Source organism: Osmerus eperlanus, unplaced genomic scaffold, assembly GCF_963692335.1.
Source record: "Osmerus eperlanus unplaced genomic scaffold, fOsmEpe2.1 SCAFFOLD_280, whole genome shotgun sequence".
NCBI lineage: Eukaryota > Metazoa > Chordata > Actinopteri > Osmeriformes > Osmeridae > Osmerus > Osmerus eperlanus.
The window spans coordinates 4,203-18,369 of NW_026911435.1; the positions used below are offsets into that span (position 1 = coordinate 4,203).

General features: G+C 48.3%; 2 protein-coding genes across 5 annotated transcripts; both read left to right on the forward strand.

Moving 5' to 3' along the window:
• Nucleotides 1-844: 844 nt before the first annotated feature.
• On the forward strand, nucleotides 845-11,167 carry LOC134016075 (prolyl hydroxylase EGLN2-like). 4 transcript variants are annotated; one of them, XR_009929390.1, is made up of 6 exons: nucleotides 845-1,130; nucleotides 1,777-3,287; nucleotides 8,444-8,563; nucleotides 8,690-8,876; nucleotides 9,356-9,423; nucleotides 9,651-11,167. XR_009929390.1 is itself a non-coding variant. In XM_062455489.1 (6 exons), exons 2-6 carry the CDS (start codon nucleotides 2,031-2,033, stop codon nucleotides 9,701-9,703), a joined length of 1,635 nt encoding a protein of 544 aa, XP_062311473.1. In that variant the 5' UTR covers nucleotides 845-1,130; nucleotides 1,777-2,030; the 3' UTR covers nucleotides 9,704-11,167. The 4 variants fall into 4 exon arrangements, 3 of the variants coding, with proteins under 3 accessions (XP_062311473.1, XP_062311475.1, XP_062311474.1); XM_062455489.1 differs by having other exon boundaries at nucleotides 8,690-8,826; XM_062455490.1 differs by having other exon boundaries at nucleotides 846-1,130; nucleotides 1,932-3,287; nucleotides 8,690-8,826.
• Nucleotides 11,168-12,263: 1,096 nt separating this feature from the next.
• Nucleotides 12,264-13,876, forward strand: LOC134016077 (transmembrane protein 160-like). Its single transcript, XM_062455492.1, has 4 exons — nucleotides 12,264-12,536; nucleotides 12,645-12,669; nucleotides 12,874-12,966; nucleotides 13,554-13,876. Exons 1-4 carry the CDS (start codon nucleotides 12,312-12,314, stop codon nucleotides 13,868-13,870), a joined length of 660 nt encoding a protein of 219 aa, XP_062311476.1. The 5' UTR covers nucleotides 12,264-12,311; the 3' UTR covers nucleotides 13,871-13,876.
• The last annotated feature ends 291 nt before the right edge of the window (nucleotides 13,877-14,167 follow it).

A 14,167-nucleotide genomic window follows, 5' to 3' on the forward strand; every position in this document is an offset into this window, starting at 1 on the left:
AGTGAACCTGTGGTATCACATATGGGTTGGTCTCTGTGTGTTTGTGTGTATTGATCCAGGCTGTCTAGCCTGCAGGGTTACACAATCAGTTCAAAGTTTGCGTTATTTGCCCTCTGCCCTTAAGCACGCCATATCTCTCTCCCACTCCCTCTGTCCCCGTCTTTCTATACCTTTGTATCTCTCAGTCTAGTGTGTGTGTGTGTGTATTACCCAGCCCACACATAGCCTGCCTGTGGGTGCCAGCTGAGGACAGAAGGAGCAGGGATCTCGATGATCGTCCACTAACGTTCTGGTGAGCGGCGAGCAGATGAGCATGGCATGCTGATCTGTGGCAACACCGTCTGACCGCCTAATCCCACGAGGCAAGGCCATAATCCATCAGGCTCCGAGGGGTCATGTGACCTCACTTCCAGCGGCTTCCTGGGGGGTCACGTGACCTCATGTCCTGCTGCTTCCTCCTGACACACACAGATTAAAGATACACTCTAATTTCTGGGTTCAGACAGACAGACAGACAAAAAGATAGATTGATAGATGTAGTATTTGGCTTAACTTTGGCTTCCACAGAGTAAAATTATATTAAACAAAAAGCGGAAGTGAATGATCAACATACTCAAAGATGTATCTGTATTTGTAGGTCATGTTGTCCTGCTACAGGCCAATGACATGTTTGTGTGCACGTGGAACTGGCAGCAGAGCTAGAACGGAGAGAGAGAAAGCGAGAGAGGAGAAGAGAGAGAGGAGGGGAGAGAGGAGGAGAGAGAGAGGTAGAGAGAGGGAGAACGAGGGAGAAAGAGAGAGAGAGAGAGAGAGAGAGAGAGAGAGAGAGAGAGAGAGAGAGAGAGAGAGAGAGAGAGAGAGAGGGGCGGGGAGAGTTCTCAGCGCTCACGGGGGGAAAAACAGTGGGCTACTTTTGGATATCGAGGGGAACCTGGCGTACCAAAACGGTTCTCCATTTTCGGTATCAGCCTCACAAACAAAATTCAAGCTACACAAATTGGACGACGTGTTTGTTTTTTTACGATCGGTGAGAGCTCAGAAGGAGCAGGCACTAACAGATAATCCCGGAAACAACTGAGGTCTACACCACGCCGGTCACGTACGCAACTGTAGCTTTGCGTTACTGATAGGTAAGCAATTCCATAACAGACAAGCCTATATCTTTATTTTAGCCCACTATTACCCCTTACATATCATGTAACGTAAACTCTAGGTTCCCATGAATATTTTTTAACAGACAACAATGTAGCCTATTAGTTTTATGTTACAGGGAATAAACACGTGGATATCTAAATGAGAAGGTTGTAGGACGAGTTCATTGACAATGCGTGGATACTAACGGATTTTCTGAGGTTAATTCAGTTCAGCGCGTTTACCCTTCATTATTTTAATATTTAGGCCTAGGTAATAAATCAACAAAATAGATTATTTGATCACAAATTGGGATTTAAGAACTGTTTGCGTTTTTTGTTGTTGCAAATACCCCATCTAGGTTTCCGCAAAAACATTATTAGAATGGCCTACCTAACAAATTGGGTGTAGCCTATGACCTTTAGCCTATATGTTGATTGAACAGCACACTCATGACAACTTGGAGATGGTTAGTCTACATTCTCAAAATGTTACATACAAGTCTGGTATACTTAATATTAGTAGCCGACATGGCAGATAAAGCTTGCTTATGTTATGTTATAATTAATATTTAGTAGCCCTAGTGGTAGACCAATAGAGCTTTTAAACAAGTCATATTCAGTGTTCTTTTTCATTTGTTTTCAGAAACCTCAAGTTTGACGATCAATTCATCTTGTAATTTAAAGACGAACAAGTAACAATGTAATACTATATTAAGGATGACAGACGGGCGACGCAAGAGATAATTCTTTTCAAAATGAAACTTTGCGATGCTGTGACTACGCGCCTCTCTCTCACAGACAGCAGTTGGGCTGCACACACTCTCTCGTGCAGTGGCCCTGGTAGAGAATGAGGCGAGGACGTGAGCTACGTGCGCACCCAGCCCCCGACGATATGAGATGGAGAGCTTGGAACAGTCGGACCTTTTAAATCCCATCACTGTCCACGGAGCTGTTAGTATTGTCGCCGCGCAGCAGAGAGAGACTAGCGGACTCGTTCTCGGAACAGCAGATCCTCACGTTTTCCAGGCCAACATGGGACTTAACGGTTACTGCACGGCTCCGCTGGGGAGCAGCACGGCCCAGGAGTTATTGGCGGGTCTGGCCTCTCAAACCGTTTACCCCGGGGTCGATGTTCTTAAGAAGCAGTCAAAAGCCGGGCTGCTGCCTTTTAACGGCGTCTCTCCCTCTGCCACGGTGGAAGGAAGTGGCAGCAGGGTTTTGCTGCAAACGCCCAAAGGCTACCACGCGCAGGTGAAGGGGGAGTCAGAAACGCCGAAAGGACTAACTCAGCCGCAAAGCAGCAGAGCGCGGTTCGCGGGGAACGGGGACCAAGCACCGCATGAGATATGCACGCTCCTGATGAAGAGGGCCAGCAGTGACCAACGGATAAGACAGCTCCAGAAACGGAAAGGTGGGGAGAACCAGGACTTCCTGTCGGCATTTGAGGTCAATTGGAGTGTAGGGTCGTTGGGGTCAACAACAAGGGCGGGGTCAGATTCTGAGGAGTTGTCCCAGGACTTCAAGCGTAGACGGCTAGCAGAAGGAGGTAAGCAGTGCGTCCTAGAAACTGCCAAAGCAACCAAGGCGGCCATAGCGCCACTCAGCTTAAACGACAACGGCATTAACCACAGCAACCATAATTGCCAAAACCGTGACACGTCCCCCCAGCCATCCTCCCTCACCGCCACTTCCCCTTGCACCAAACCCTACCCCAACGGACACAGAGCGACACCGGTAAGCCCCGCCACCCTACCGGCACAGACGTCCCCTGTGAAGGCTAACGGTATCCTGGCCCTGCCATCACCGGCTGGCCCTGGCTGGTCTGCAGATTGCGTGGCGCAGCAGTACATCGTGTCCTGCATGAAGTACTACGGAATCTGCGTCAAAGACCACTTCCTGGGGGAGAGGCTTGGTGAGCGCGTGCTGCAGGAAGTTGAGATTCTGAACAGCAGCGGAAAGTTTTGCGGGGGCCAGCTGGTCAGCCAGAGGAGCATCCCGTCTCGGAACATCCGTGGAGACCAGATCGCCTGGGTGGAGGGCTGTGAGCCAGGGTGCGGCGCCATCGGGGTGTTGATGGCGCACATTGATGAGGCGGTCATGCGCAGTGCTGCCAACGGGCAGCTGGGGGACTGTGTCATCAACGGGCGCACCAAGGTGAGGAAGCGAGACTGGTAAGCTGTAATTAGGGAGAGCGGTGGAGAATGGGGGAGGTATGAGTTAAAGATGGAGGAGGAAGGAGAATGGGGGGTGTTGGGGAGGAGAATAGGATTGGTGGGGTAGGAGAACTGGGAGGAGAATGGGTGAGATGAATGTGAAGGCTACCGCTAAGGCTTAAGGAGTTGGATGCGCTTGGGTAAGATGTGAAAGGAGTGATGGCTGTCCTAGTTCTGGTTCTGGTTCTGTTGGTCCTGTCCCCTCCAGTGCCTGTCCCCTCCAGTGCCTGTCCCCTCCAGTGCCTGTCTTTTCCAGTGCCTGTCTCCTCCAGTGCCTGTCCCCTCCAGTGCCTGTCCCCTCCAGTGCCTGTCTCCTCCAGTGCCTGTCCCCTCCAGTGCCTGTCTCCTCCAGTGCCTGTCCCCTCCAGTGCCTGTCCCCTCCAGTGCCTGTCCCCTCCAGTGCCTGTCCCCTCCAGTGCCTGTCTCCTCCAGTGCCTGTCCCCTCCAGTGCCTGTCCCCTCCAGTGCCTGTCCCCTCCAGTGCCTGTCCCCTCCAGTGCCTGTCTCCTCCAGTGCCTGTCCCCTCCAGTGCCTGTCCCCTCCAGTGCCTGTCCCCTCCAGTGCCTGTCCCCTCCAGTGCCTGTCCCCTCCAGTGCCTGTCCCCTCCAGTGCCTGTCTCCTCCAGTGCCTGTCCCCTCCAGTGCCTGTCCCCTCCAGTGCCTGTCCCCTCCAGTGCCTGTCCCCTCCAGTGCCTGTCCCCTCCAGTGCCTGTCTCCTCCAGTGTCTTTCCCCAGGCACACAATGGGGAGGAGGGCTTGGTAGGAAGGTACCCAATCTCTTCTGGCATCAGTGTCTCTCAAGCTTTGAAGATGACTCTGTCAATCCCTATCTATCTCACCCACACACAAACAAGGCATTCTTGTAGCTTAGCTAAAAGGGTGTGTGTGTACGTTGGTGTGTGTGTGTGTGTGTGTGTGTGTGTGTGTTGGCCTAGATAATCCTGTAGAGTTATGTAGGAGGTGTGTGTTTTTGTTCCTCTTCGAATCATATGAATGACTATCTGTGGATTCTATGAGTCTCTAACTGTACACTTCATTACTAAATAGTTCATCGATCTACTGTACCTCCTCAATTGTTAAAACAGAAACAGAACTGAGGCTGCCTGAAGTGATCTAGAACATAGCCTAGCCTGCTGTCTGGTGTGTGTGTGTGTGTGTGTGTGTGTGTGTGCTAGCCTGGTAAGAGAGACGGCCTTTTGACGCAGGTTTGGGTTATCTGAGACCCGTTATGTCACCCCCCCACTCCCGAGCCATGTTCAGACGCTAGTACACTGCATCAATCCAGTTAGTGGTTATAGAACCATCTAGACAGTTGTGTAAACTTCTCTCTGTTGCCCAACGCTCTTCCATGTATCACAGTACACTTACGGCAACAGCAGGTCTCTAGATTACTCAGCACTCATGCTCAAATATTAGCTATCAACTTCATATAAGATGTGTGTATTATATATATATATATATATATATGTGTTCCATTCTCCCTGATGTAGCATTAGCCTGGCTAAGCATAGAGCATGTGTAGGTCAGAGCTATCAGAATAGATTTAGGCTTTACACTTCCACCCCTGCTACCCCCTCTCACCATCTCCCCTTCAGTCCTGCAATTCCTCTCCCGCTTCCTCCTTTCCCCCCCTCGATCATGTGACCTCCCTCCATCTCTCAGAGCGGTGTAGTGAGGAGTAGCAGACTGTATTGTCTGAACAAAACCAGTCACCAAAGGTCTTTGCACCGTGGGCCTTCTCGTCCCCGTTTGATGATGTCATCTTCTTGTGACCTTACCTGACTGAGGACGTTTTCCTCATAGCTGAAGGATGGTTTCTGTTATGCCTGACATGACTATATAGGAGAGAGGTTGATGTAGATGGGAGGATGGAGGAAGGGTGAAAGAGGCAGGGGAAGAGGAGGGAGGGGGAAAGTGAGGTTGAGGAAAGGAAGGGTAGGAAAAGAGGAGGAAGTGAGGACGATGCACCTAAATTGCAAGGTCACTGCACATTTCTTCACAATCTGTAAAAACTTCCTCCCTTTACCAGGGCAAAACCAGTTCCTCCTTTGCAATCTATAAGTCTACTTTTCTTATTTCCCACTATCCATTTTCCAACTCTGCCCTTAGTTTTTGCCCCTCTCTCTCTCTTTCTTTCCATCCCCTCTTCCATGCTCTCTTTCTCCTATGTATTATCATCCTCTCTCTAGCTAGCCTGCCAAAATATTTCCCCGCTGTTTCCTTGGTAACAGGACCATACAGAGAAGCTCTGCAGTGTGTGTATTTGTGTGTGTGTGAGAGAGTTAGTGAGTGTATAAGTGACTTGGTGTTTGTGTTCGTGTAAACGTGTGTGTGTGCAGGCGCCAGAATAATGCCACCACAGCAATAGGATGTGTCTTCTGGACCGGGAGTCCGGCACACACTGAGTAGGCACAAAACGGCTTTAACAGAGAGGGAGAGAGAGAAGGAAGGCTAGAGAGAGAGAGAGAGAAAGTGAAAGAGGAGAGGTGAGACGAGGACACTGGTGAAAAAAGAGAAGAGAAATATCGGTACAGTATGTAACCTACATGGAGCGAGAGACCTGGGAGGGAGTCTGGAGGGATGAGACCGGGAGGAGATGGAAAGATGGAGACAGAACACTTAATGAAGAAGTACAGGAGAAGAAATCGAGGTGTAGGGAAAGACGAGAGACAGGGTATGAGAAAAAGAGAGGGGGATTGATGAGAGAAGAGTGTGGGGAAAAGATGGAGAGAGCGAGGGGAAAAAGAGTAAGAGTAGGGTATAGAGTGATAAAGGCGGAGACTTGGTGTCTGAAAGAGAGAGAGAGAGAGAGATTAAGGAGCTCCAGAGCTAGGGAGAAATACATGAATATAAAGAAAGAGAGGGCTAGAGAGAGAGAGAGAGAGAGACATTGTTGGAGCTGCTTGAGTGATGCGGCAGCCGTATCATAATGAATGTCTGCTGCAGACTGTCCTCATATGCCTCTCTCCTAGCAACTAAGCTCACACGCACACCCTGACACGCATACACACACACAAGCAAACACATGCCCACACACAGACAACCCTATCAGAAGAAGTGTATTACATGCATCACCTACAGTAGCATCGTGTCGCAGTTTAGATAGCAGCTAACATCACAGCCCTTTGGAGTATAGTTAACTAGCAGCTAACATCAAATCCCTTTGGAGTATATTTAACTAGCAGCTAACATCAAATCCCTTTGGAGTATTAAACAGCTAGTAGCTAACAACTCATCACGTAAGAATATATCTAGCAGCTAACAACCCCGTACAATGGCAGTGTAGCGGTGCAAGTAACTAGCTGGCACTCCGACACACAGAGGCGTTGTGTCTCCAGCTGGTACATTGACTTGGAATGAGGATGAGAGCACCAAGTAGATAAATAGAGGATGTATGCAATGAATCAGCTCCGTGTAGAATGCCCAATTCAACCCTTAGAAGTAATTTAATGTCATTAACCGGGCTGAATGGTTTGGTAGATTTCACCTTTCCACACTGTGTAGCTGATTTGGCTTTGTGCTGGACATACATTTGTAGCACTAGTAGGAAACTGCACCTCCATGACAAACACACACACGGATAGTGTGTTTTGCTTTCTGCCTTACGTTGAAAACACAGAACAACAGAAATGAACAGGAATGAATGCATTGCATGTCCATAAAACCACAAGCAAACTGCCTGGTCAGAGTGGGGATCTCTGGTTTTTGTTGAGGCAGAGGCAGAGTCAGAGGCAGACTGGTGTTGAATTGAGGAGTGGAAAGGTTGTTGTTGAGGTTCTGGTGGAAATGACTTCATCTTTTCAGGATTGTGGAGCTCCAGGACGGGATGAGTCAGTGCTTTGCTGAGGAGAAAGGCCAGGCTGTGGTTTTGTGTGGCACACACACACACACACACACACACACACACACACACACACACACACACACACACACACACACACAGAGAACTCCCTGCTGCTTATCCCTCTCTCCCACTCTAACTTTCTCAAGCTCGATTTCCCCCCTCTCTCTTTCAATCTATCCCTCCCTCCCACCCGCTACCACTATAACCCTTTCCATATTTATTTAACTTTGCTCTCAGAGAACAGATTGTTCTCTCGATCTGTCACCGTGGCAGCCAGCATATCTCTGTGGGAACGAATGCAGGTGGCACACTGACAGACTGGCAGGCAGGGGCACTGCCCCTTAGACTGGCAAAGAGGGGGCAGATCAGCAGAGAAATGGATGGAGGAGAGGGTGATAGTATCGGAGCGTGTCGAATCATGCTGGTGTCATGCAGTTTAACAGACCCTGGTCTATAGAGGACAGCATGTGTGTGTGTGTGAGTGTGTGTGTGTGTGTGTATGTATGTATGGGTGTGCGTGAGTATGACCGAATGTGTGAGTGAGGGTGTGTGTGTGGATAGTATCATTCAGTTGCTGTAGGCTAGGGTTGTGCCGTCTCTGCTCTGATATAGTTCATGTTAATTGGGGCTAATTATGGTTGTTAACAGTGAAAACTGCCTTAAGCTGAGATCACCAGCAATGACTGTGTTTGTGTGTCTTTAGGTGTGTGTGTGTGTACGTGTATGTATGTATGTTTGAGAATGAGAGAGAGCGAGAGAGGGTGTTTTTAAGTGAAACTGAAAAAGTTTGTGTAATCAAACTTTGAATGTGTTTGGATATCATGTGCGCACACACAACCATGCAGAAAGACATTGCCCGCACACACACACACACACACTGGCTAGGCACATACAAACATGAAAGGCACTTTCAGGAACACACTTACAAGACTATGACAGTGAATGAGAGGAGTTAAAGGGCCCACATTTGAAGAGTCTTGAACAGAAAACAAGAACCAGAGCAGGTCTCTGGTCTAGGAGGTCCCCACCCTCCTGATCTGTCTGTGACTGCTTCTGTTCGAGCTGGCTGGCTGACCTGCTGACTAACTGGCTGGCTGGCTATTTAGCCTGACTGTGGAGGTGGTATACTGTGCAGGGTCAAGTGGTTTGCCAATGTGGGTTAGTATTAGCTATTACAATTACATTAGAAAGGAAACAGAGTCATTATTATCTCTCTCCCTGTCTCCCCCTTCCCTCTCTCTCTTTCTCTCTTCAGGCCATGGTTGCGTGTTACCCTGGCAACGGCACAGGTTATGTCCGCCACGTGGACAATCCTAACGGAGACGGGCGCTGCATCACCTGTATATACTACCTGAACAAGGGCTGGGATGTCAAGGTACACACACACACACCTACCTGATAACCCACATCAGCGTGTATCATCAGAAGATGGAATACTAAAATCATTTTGTGTGTGCTTGGCTGTGTGTGTGTGTGTGTGCATACGTGTGTGTGTTCCCAGGTTCACGGAGGCCTGCTCCAGATATACCCAGAAGGTAAAAGTGTGGTCGCCAACATCGAACCGCTGTTTGACCGTCTGCTCATCTTCTGGTCTGACCGCAGAAACCCACACGAAGTCAAGCCAGCCTTCTCCACCCGGTGAGGCACGGAGCTGTCAAGGCTGGTCGTGGAGGTGTCTAGGAGAGGTGGTCAGTGGCATGCATGAGTCGGATCAAACCCCGGAGAGGTCGCGTGAGGGAGGAAGTGACCCTTCCGAGTGATGTGTTCATATCGTGGACACATGCGTACATGCGCACACACACTGTTAAACAGCAGGTTTAACTATAATCGATATTACTCCCTCACAAACACTTCCTCCTCTGCTCCACTCTGCTTCCCTCTCCTCTTTACACTTGGAAGGAGGTAAGGTTGAGGACAGGAAGTGTGTGTTTCCTGAACAAGTCAGTGGGGAGATTGTGAGACTCAAGCCCTGGGGGGTAGGGTGTGTGTGGAGGGGGGGGGACTTGGGTAGGGTGTGTGTGGAGGGGGTCAGAGAGACAGGAATAAACAACTCAACCCCAGAGAGAGACCTACAGGAGAGACCAGGAGAAACCATTAACACTGTCCTGCCCTGACCCTGAGCTGACCATGTCTAACATCCTTCTCTCTCCTCTGCTCTGCTCTGTAGCTATGCCATCACAGTTTGGTACTTTGATGCCAAGGAGCGGGCAGACGCCAAGGAGAAGTATCGTCTGGGTGAGTGCAGCATGGAAGCTTTAAAAAGATATAGTTGTTTTATAGTTTGAGTTAGAGTTCTGTCTAATCTTCCTGTTCCATGTTCTTATAGTTCCGTCTGTTCTATAAGGCAGCCATAGATTTCATAAAGCCTTTCATTCAATTCATTCAAATATCTCTTAGATTTTCTTTCAACCTTTTATTTTAATATTAACCTGTCCTCTGTCCTGTTCTCTTTATCTCCATAGCAACTGGTCAGAAGGGTGTTCAAGTGCCTGTCACTCAAAGCAACCAGACTTAAATCTCAGCCAATCCCTGAAGTGCGTTGTGAACGTGCCTGCGCCTGCTGCTATTGGACGGCTGTTTTTAAAAAGGGAGACAGTTTAACCCGCTTGCTGTGTCCACACTGGATCCTCCACAGCTTAGCTGTGTGGATGTATTCCGCTGCATCTCATTGGACAGTCGAGTGAATAAGGGCGGAGACAACACAGTGTATCGGTCAGGGTGGTGACAGAAGGAAGCGGGGCCAAGAGAAACTCAGGTGGTGTCTTGACAGAAGATGATGAAGATGATGAAGTCAGAGAACACTAACTGAACAGACTATCATTTGCTGTTGATGTTTGGGTGGCTTGTTAATATTCAGCTGTGTTCTAATGTAATGAACTAACAACATCTGTCTGTGAGCAGACAGATGTTGCAACCGCAGTAGCAGGTTGTCTGTCCTTCAATCAGGAACTACATCTCAGTGGCTCGGAACCAAGACCTCAGGATAGGCTCAGATTTAGGCACACCCCCTCCCATCAGGGCACATCCTAAGAGGAAGTGGCATCATAGTAAGTTAGTTATAACATATCCTATATTGCTTTTCCACTCCATGGTACTGGCTCGAATCGACTATACTTGCCTCTTTTGATTTTCTGCCGGGCAAACCTGGTAGCTAGTACCTGGTACTTTTTCTTGGTATCACCTCCATTGAGGTTCCAGGTGAGCTGAGGTGAATTTTGTGCGACGTCGCTATGATTACCAGTGGGGGTATTATCTGCAGTTGAAAACGAGGTAGACAGACCTACCTAGTACCTACCTACCAAAAGCGAGTCAAGTCAAGACGGTACCATGCGTTGGAAAAGTGGCTCTAGTTTGCAATAGACTTTTAAAACCGCTTCTGAGTCTGAAACCAGAGATGAGATCAGAACCCAACAGCAGAGAGAAGAAGAGGAAGGTGCTTGTTCTAGAACATCCAGGTTCTGGGTAAAAAAAAGCGCCAGTTCTACAACTGAAAACTGCTGAATTCTCGTCCACTGTAGAGCTGGGTTGGTGGGGCCAGGTGATGGGCAGGTTCAAACTAGCACCGTGGCCAATCAGTCGTCAACTGTTGGTTCTTTCGTCAGCTCTGAGGTAACATGACTGAGACAGCATGTTGTGACTTTATACTTAAACATATAAAGTCACAAGCACAGACTGTAGCAGCCTGGAAAGACTGACTTGCTTAGAGTGTATGTGTGTGTCTCTGGTCCTCTCATCTTAGTATGTGTGTGTGTAGGTGTAGAACTGGTAGAGAAATACTAAGAAAAAAGCACTTTATGGATTGCCATGCCATGCTAGAAACAAACTGCATTGAGGTAGACAGGCTTGTATGCTGTACATGACATGGTTCCTCAGACACAATAGCAACTCAAATAATGACAATAAACAATCAAAAGTTTGCCTAATTTTGTCTCTGAACCTTTGCAGTATTTAATTAAAAACCTTTCTGTTTTTGTACAAAAACATGATTTTTGTCTGAATGGGTAGTCAATGAAAGTTGATTTTTGAGCATCACTTTCCTCTGTCCTCATTTTGTTTCTGTCTCACACACACACACACACACACACACGCACACAAGTGTGGAGGTGGATGACATCAGCTTCGTCACAAAATGTTCCTTAGACCAGAATAAACCCACAATATCATTTACAATACCATCTCTCTTTACCCCTCCCACCCCCTTATTCCAGCAAGCAAGAGCAGAAACCAAAACACAGACCCCAACTGCACACTATTTGTTAGAAAGACTATTTGTTATGCAGGCTGATAGTATTTCTGACTGGTCTGCTAAATGTATTGTTGGCAGCCTTATTTGGTTGGCTGGTTTGCTAAGGAAGGGAGTTGTGTGTGAATGCAGTGTGTGTACAGAGGGAGATGTGGGTGTGTGTGTGTGTGTTTATGACAGGATGTAGAGTGTGTTCTCTCTGTCCAGGGGTCTGTGGCGTTTGCGTGACTGGAAGAGAGACATGAGGTTCAGCTGCTCATCACATCAAAGGCCCGGCCTTCCTCAAAGCCCCCCTGTCAGCACGCGCACCATACTCCTCACGCTAACCAGTCATCAGGTGGGGCGGCTGTGGACGTTGTTGTCCCCGGAGACGACCAAGACACAAAAGGAACACACCCCACACAGGGACAGGCAGGAAAAGGACCGGGGACTTCATATAAGTGAACACACACACATAGTACACACACCCACTCAGACACATACCCACACGCAGACACACACCCACACACATACACTGAGGAAACAAAATTCCTTAGAAATTATGATTCATCTTGCTTGGCTGGATTTTCTTGTCGAAGAGCGCACTCATGCGGCTCTACGTTCCTAATACAAGTGGCAGGGTTTACTTGCTTTGGCCTCAGAGGAGTTTTTCAACCCAAAAGAGACAGCAATCCAATTGAACTATTTTCAAATATGGAATTAGAATAAAGTCAGAATCAGGCTGACGTTATTTTATCTATGTTATCTATTTCCATACGAAACGCACGATGGCGCTATAATCAATGGGTCTCAACATCTTCATCGACATGCTCTTCCTGGTTTTGTTTTCAGTGTCGGAGTTCAGAGGGCACTGCGGGGTCGTGTTATGTTTTCGTGAGCAATGGCTGCCTTAAGTTGGTATACGAGAAGGCAGCTACCGCAGTTATTGTCCCAGTTTGCCAGGGTTGTCAGACAAGCCCGCCCGCAATATCTCGGAGGACTACCGGTGAGGAGAGTGCACGGGTCGGTGCGGAACTGGGTGGCGGAGAAAGGACCATGGGGGAAGAGTCGGACACCGGAGCAACAGCAGTATATCTTCACAGAACTAGACAAGGCAGATGCTTTGGTAGGGTTTATATACATTTATTGTATCTAAAATCTATAAATCAAATAATTATAATGAAATATTATGTCCTGATGATCACAATTCTGCTTATTTTCTCTCGTCGGGCAGATGTTGAGGAAATCTCACGAGACAGGTATCCCATGACAGCTTATCTTCATATCAGTGTGGTGTCTGATGTGTGGGGAAATTATGTCCTGTTCCCGTTTTATGCTTTCTCTTTTGTTCTCTACTCTGGTTCAATATACTCTCTACCCTGATATGTTCTTTTCCCTGATTCTATGTTCTCTACCTTGGTTATATGCTCTCTACCCTGGTTATGTTCTCTACTCTGTTTCAGGATTTCTGTCATGGTTCCGTAATGGCCTGCTGGCCACTGGTATTGGGGTGATAGCGTTCGTCCAGAGCGAGGTTGGCCGAGAGGCAGGATACGGTACGTATAGGAGGTGGATACTAGGTCTCCAGAGAGACTTAGACAAGAGGACAGATGTGAGAATGTTTCAGTAGAAAAGATGATCAAACACCACAGTAAGTCTGTCTGAACCACCGGTGAAAGGTCTTACAGCTCATAACTTTTCCTCCTCTCTCACGAGTACCGCTAGAGAAATGTACCATGTAGTATGCTCATATGCCACTATGCTATCTTACTACTAGATTACCACTAGAGTACTCTTGGAGTACTGTTAAAGTACTGTTAGAATTTTGCCAAAGTCTGCATCCTTAGAATACTGTTAAAAAAACTGTTTTTTTTACTGTTCTATCACTGTCAGAGCACAGTCAGAATACTGAGTTGGAGGACTGTTTGATGACCTGGGCCTGGTTTCAGTGGCGCCCTCTGGTGCTTGATAGGAATATGACTGTTCCAGTTTACAATCTCATCTGACTCCTCTCTCTCTCTCTCTCTCTCTCTGTCTCTCTCTCTCTCTCTCTCTCTCTCTCTCTCTCTCTCTCTCTCTGTCTCTCTGTCTCTCTCTCTGTCTCTGTCTCTCTCACCTCCTTATTTCCACCCTCCTCCTCCAGCCTTCTTCATCCTGGGGGGGGTGTGCGTGTCGTTTGGGGGGGCGTCCTACGTGGGCAGCCTGCTCACTCTGAGGAAACTTCTGCTCCTCTCTCTGCCCGCTGTGCTGCTTCACTGCGCCGTGGTGGGCAGCGTCGCCCTCTTCTGGCTGTGTGCGGTAGCGCTCTACATCGGACGCCTGGAGGTGGAGATCATCCACGAGGATGAGGAGGAGGACGAAGGGAGCGACGAAGGCTCAGAGTGCCAGGAGTGCCGTGACCGGCGGGACCAGGAGAGGGGGGGGCACCGTTCCCATGACAACAAAGGCCAAGACAAGTAGAGAGAAGAGGGATGAGGTGTGTATGTGCGTGTGTATGTGTGTGTGTGTGTGTGTTGTATGCTGTTTGTGCACCAGGACTTCAGCGTAGCTTGATTCTGTACTTTCGTAGCTTACTGTCTCCCTCTATTGCTGTGTGTGTGTGTGGGTTTGATTGACTGACTTTGATTGACTGACTTAGAAAATAGACCTGCCTTGTGTACTGAGGGTAGTGAAGTGTGTGTTTGAGAGGGAGGGTCTTATACCTTAGTAAACGCTCTCAAACCTCCAAAGATGAAAATCAGCTGTCCAGGTAAAAAA

Excerpts from the sequence above, each read along its gene's own strand:
- LOC134016077 (XM_062455492.1), top strand. The coding sequence starts at position 12,312 with ATGGCTGCCTTAAGTTGGTATACGAGAAGGCAGCTACCGCAGTTATTG. Across the intron at positions 12,537-12,644 it reads TAGACAAGGCAGATGCTTTG|ATGTTGAGGAAATCTCACGA; the intron begins GTAGGGTTTATA and ends CTCGTCGGGCAG. Across the intron at positions 12,670-12,873 it reads GAGGAAATCTCACGAGACAG|GATTTCTGTCATGGTTCCGT; the intron begins GTATCCCATGAC and ends ACTCTGTTTCAG.
- LOC134016075 (XM_062455489.1), top strand. The coding sequence starts at position 2,031 with ATGGAGAGCTTGGAACAGTCGGACCTTTTAAATCCCATCACTGTCCAC. Across the intron at positions 8,564-8,689 it reads ACAAGGGCTGGGATGTCAAG|GTTCACGGAGGCCTGCTCCA; the intron begins GTACACACACAC and ends GTGTGTTCCCAG. Across the intron at positions 8,827-9,355 it reads AAGCCAGCCTTCTCCACCCG|CTATGCCATCACAGTTTGGT; the intron begins GTGAGGCACGGA and ends TCTGCTCTGTAG.